General features: G+C 43.9%; 1 protein-coding gene across 1 annotated transcript; it reads left to right on the top strand.

Annotated features, from left to right (window-relative positions):
• The first annotated feature begins 1,235 nt into the window (after nucleotides 1-1,235).
• smim13 (small integral membrane protein 13) lies at nucleotides 1,236-4,096 on the top strand. The gene is made up of 2 exons (XM_010751734.3): nucleotides 1,236-1,651; nucleotides 2,513-4,096. The coding sequence occupies exons 1-2, from the start codon at nucleotides 1,576-1,578 to the stop codon at nucleotides 2,698-2,700; spliced, it is 264 nt and encodes an 87-aa protein (XP_010750036.1). The 5' UTR covers nucleotides 1,236-1,575; the 3' UTR covers nucleotides 2,701-4,096.
• Nucleotides 4,097-4,337: the final 241 nt, after the last annotated feature.

Here is a 4,337-nt window from a genome sequence, read left to right as displayed (position 1 = left end):
ATGCTTGAGGTTGCCAAGCAACCAGGGTGAGCTGCAGGTCAGAGTAATTAGTCACAGGTGCTGCATGCAGCCTGTCTGTCCCACTGAGATGCACAGTATATGTCTGAATGATCCCCCTCGAAGGTGGCCAAAAAAAACCTATAAGGTATGCATCAAACCAAAATCTGAAATGACCAGAAGAATGCTCGTCTTGCGTATAATGTCTGTGCCAAGTTTCAGGCGAAAATTGTATAAATTTTGGCCGTAGGAGTCAGAGAAAGCACACGTGCTCCCTGCTCATTCCAGAAAATTCTATGCTCCAAAAACCATGGGAGTGAATGAGGCTGTGGAGGGGGGTACTCGATCAATTAGCCTGTATGGAGCCAAAACTATAAAAGAGACAGCTTCAACAGTGTTATCACTGCGATCACCTCGAATTTTCCTACATTTGAGGGGATAATCATGTCTGTAGCTGGGCATTTGAGGCCACGGTCGTCAAATACGTTTTATTTTTTCACTGATTTTTCTCCCTGCTCCTCACTCTAGCTGATGATGTCATCCACTCTAGCGCAAACATTCCGCCACATACACACCCATTATAAACCCAGAAATTTGACTAAAAACCTGCTCAACTTTGAGCCTTGATAGTTTAAAAACGGTAAAAGCTGTCGATGAGTGTAGTGAATCCCTGAAGATAAGGGAAGCATACCTACGTTTTAAAGTTTAAACGAAGTCTCTCGGTGAAAGTATGCCAGAGCAGTTCATTGTTGAAAATGTCTGTTGAAATGTATTTTTTTTCGGGCCTCCCCATTCATTCCTTATGGGAAATTTTTCGCAATAAATTCGCAAAACATACGAAACTCTTAGAAAAGTCATAGCACACATGTCCCGGCCGAGCCGGTCGTTTTGATACCTGTTTTGTGTATGTGCGACAAAAACTCTGGGAGGAGTAGTGAACCAAAAAACGGGCGTAAGAATAATAATAAGCGCGGTGGATAACATATAGTGTGCGCCTTGCACGCACACTCAATTAAACATGAAATGTGTATTACAGTGATCCATAATACAGAACACTGACTGGACCTTCAGCCGGAGGGTTTATTATTCCAGATATTTACTGAGCTAATTCATATTCATATTCATGGACTTCACCTATTGAACTCAGAGGGTCAAAGGTTTATGAAAACATGTTTTTTCCCTGTCACATGAATAATCTATGATTACCCAGAAGTCAAATGGAGCGTGCACACGATGCGCAGGCGCAGTTTGAGTCGACGTCACGACGTTGTTTTGTTGTCTGAAGCCAGTTCCTGTAGCTCGTGCTGTCCGTCGCGTGAGAACTACGTCTCCATGCTGCAGTGATGTAGCACGCAGGCGGAGGACTCCACCCTGCTGACTGCTCGTTAGCTCGTGTTCCTCTGCCGGCGCGTGAAGCTGCGTTAGCTCCGTCTGTCACCCAGCTAGCTCACAGGCTAGCGATGAGCTGCTGTGTGTGCTAACGCAGCTAGCACCGCTGCCGGCCGGCTAACCTCCGTATCTGCGCGGCGCGGAGCAGAGAGGCCTCCACCTCCACCTCCACCTCCAGCTCCAGCTAAGATGTGGCAGAGTGTGGGGCTCACACTACTGGTCATCGTGGCCGCGCTGCTCTGCGCGCTGCTCTTCATGCTGTTCGGTGAGTTTGGAAAAAATAAGTTCCTTACATAACCCGGAGCCATTTTACAGCTGCTCCAGCTTCAGCTGCACGTCATGGGCCGGGGTCACATGATTCGATTGCCAGCTAATAAGAAGGTGCAATAACTGATAAAGTGGCTGTAAAGTAATGACCTTTGACCCTCAGAGACGTCCCTGTTTCCCGCTAAATGTTCTCCTATTCCTTTAAAATGGCCTCGTGCAGCAGGTCAGTGTATTGAATGTCATTGACAGGCTAGTTTGGATTTCAGACAAGTTTCTATATTTACCCCAGTCAGAGGAGCAGGCTGACACACTGCAGGTGTGTGTCCACTCACAGTCTCTGTCTCTGTCTGATCACTGACATGGTGCTCCGGGTCCAGAGTCAGGTGGAAGTCTGTGCCCATGACGTCAAACCATTACTGGAACATTCAGCTGACAGAGACACTCTGCAGTCTATGAAAATTTTAGTTCATCTGGATGAAAAAAAGCCCATGTGTTTTATTCACATAATCATATTGTATTATATTTCATGTCTTCTTGCTCATGTTGTTTTAAATGACACCTGTTACCCCTTCAGAAATCTTCCCCTGGTACCATTAGTATGCCGATGCACTTCAGCTGTGGACAGTTCACACAGAAGGCAGCTTTATTTCTAATAAGAAGATTATTTATTGTCGACTGCAACTTGTAACTAATCATGGGTGGAGGTGCATGCTACAGCAGGCACATATTGAGAGACTGAAGGATTTTGAAATGACCCTGAGGACTTTTCAAAGACCGAAGCAAGTTTGTTTTCAGAGAAACTCATGCTGACCTCTCGTCTTAAAAGTGCCTGTAAAAATGTGTGTCCTCTGCTCCTCAGGTTGGTATGTAGTGTGGCAGCTCTTCCTGTCCAAGTTCAAGTTCCTGCGTGAACTGGTTGGCGATGCTGGCACCCCGCAGGCCGAAACGCAGCCATCTGAAACCAAGAGTGAACGTGCAGCTAACCCCCCAACACGAAATCGGCCCAGGACACGCCAAAGAGTTGCCTCTCCAGAAAGCACGTCATAGATCACCTAGACACTGTGTATCCTCCACATCTATGAAAGCCATCCTCACTATGATCGGCCCTCAGTAAACATCACGTGTGACCATCAGAGATGTTTCCCACTGACCCTGCACTCTACACTACACAAGGACCTTGTGGACACTCAGTAGTCGGCCTCCTCTCACCAGGACACTTTAAACTGACCAGGCAGAGCTCCTGGTTTTAAAGGGAAAAGCCATTTACGTACATTACTGTCCATGTCTGTGTGTCATCTGTTCATATGTTGCATTATGTACTGAGCAGTGAACCTGGGGCTCCTCTCACGCTCCTCCTGTTGTTATTAGTAATGGCCAGCCTTTAAGAGTGGCCACACTGCTTCCTGCCACCTACGTGGCGCATGATGATGCTCCATCACACAAAGATGTGTGTGAATTCTCCTACATGTTTAAATCTTTTTAAACTGAAAAAAGTCCTCCTTTGTACAAAGCAGGCAGATAATTATCAAACATGAGCTCATCTACATCATTTCATCAACTGAAGTTAAACTCCAAACTGAAACAGGGATTTCTACAGCTGATTATTGTATCTTCTAAAACAACGTGACATAATGTAAAGTGCAATCAAAGGAATGGGTCATTTAGTTGTTTCTGTGTATTCTGGACTCCCATCCAGTAGATAATGCCCAAAACCTCCAAGGAAGTTGACAGATGACACGGCTTCATTCCAGTTGTGTTAAATGTGACCTTTTTTGTTACAACTTCTCCATCCCCCCTTTTTTTTTTCAAACCTATATTTATACTTGAAGAGTCAGGAGAAAGTTGTTGGACTGTTGTTGAAGCAACCCTCCACATTATTAGCTGATCTCCAGGAGCTATGAAAGCAGGCTCCCTGCTGATCGAGTGCTGTGTGAACCCTCTCCCGCTCCCTGTGCCTGTTTGTACCAGTGCCTGTCTACAGGGCATCCACTGTTTATCACAGGACCTCCTTTTGTATAGCTGACAGTAGCTTTGTTTCCATTAAAGGGCACATCAAAGCTAATCAATATTTATGGAATATTCTCCCTCCAGGTAAAAATCATGTAACTCTTGCATCTTTCTGTTAGCAGTGGTTTTTTTTCTTCTTCTTTTCTTCAGTGGAGTGCTAGCTTCAAATAAATAATGCCATGAATCTGTTGAGTGAACTGTCACGTGATCGATGGTTCAAAGTACTTTTTATATTGGGTGTAATAAACATACATACATAACATAAACTGCCTCATTCTGTATACACAAGCTAATAACCATGTATTACTAGTTAGAATTGGTCGTTGTCCATTATCTAGTCTTCCTGGGATCCACAGAAAAACAATAATAAAGCAGCTGTTTACAGTCAATATCTAGACAAGAAACTGCCGTCAAATAAAAAAAGTGATAGAATATGTACATGTTGCCAAGAGATGATTTTTTATTTTTTTTTGTTTTGGTGTCTTTTTGAAAGGAAAAACTGTTTTTGTTCTTTACTCCAGAAGAAAGCTGAGCGAGAGTTATTTTCATCATACTGCATTGAACAGCCAACATACCAACCTCAGTGGTGGAAACTTACAAATTACTGCACTTCATTTTCACCTCTACTCCGTCATAATATAATAAAAGTATATATAAATGAGTCAAACATTTAATCA

This window comes from Larimichthys crocea, chromosome XIII (assembly GCF_000972845.2).
Source record: "Larimichthys crocea isolate SSNF chromosome XIII, L_crocea_2.0, whole genome shotgun sequence".
NCBI lineage: Eukaryota > Metazoa > Chordata > Actinopteri > Sciaenidae > Larimichthys > Larimichthys crocea.
This window is presented reverse-complemented; position numbering and strand designations above follow the sequence as displayed.

Bases quoted from the DNA above. Each gene is read 5' to 3' on its own strand.
- smim13 (XM_010751734.3), top strand. From the start codon at position 1,576: ATGTGGCAGAGTGTGGGGCTCACACTACTGGTCATCGTGGCCGCGCTG. The intron at 1,652-2,512 runs GTGAGTTTGGAA...TCTGCTCCTCAG, and splicing joins GCTGCTCTTCATGCTGTTCG to GTTGGTATGTAGTGTGGCAG.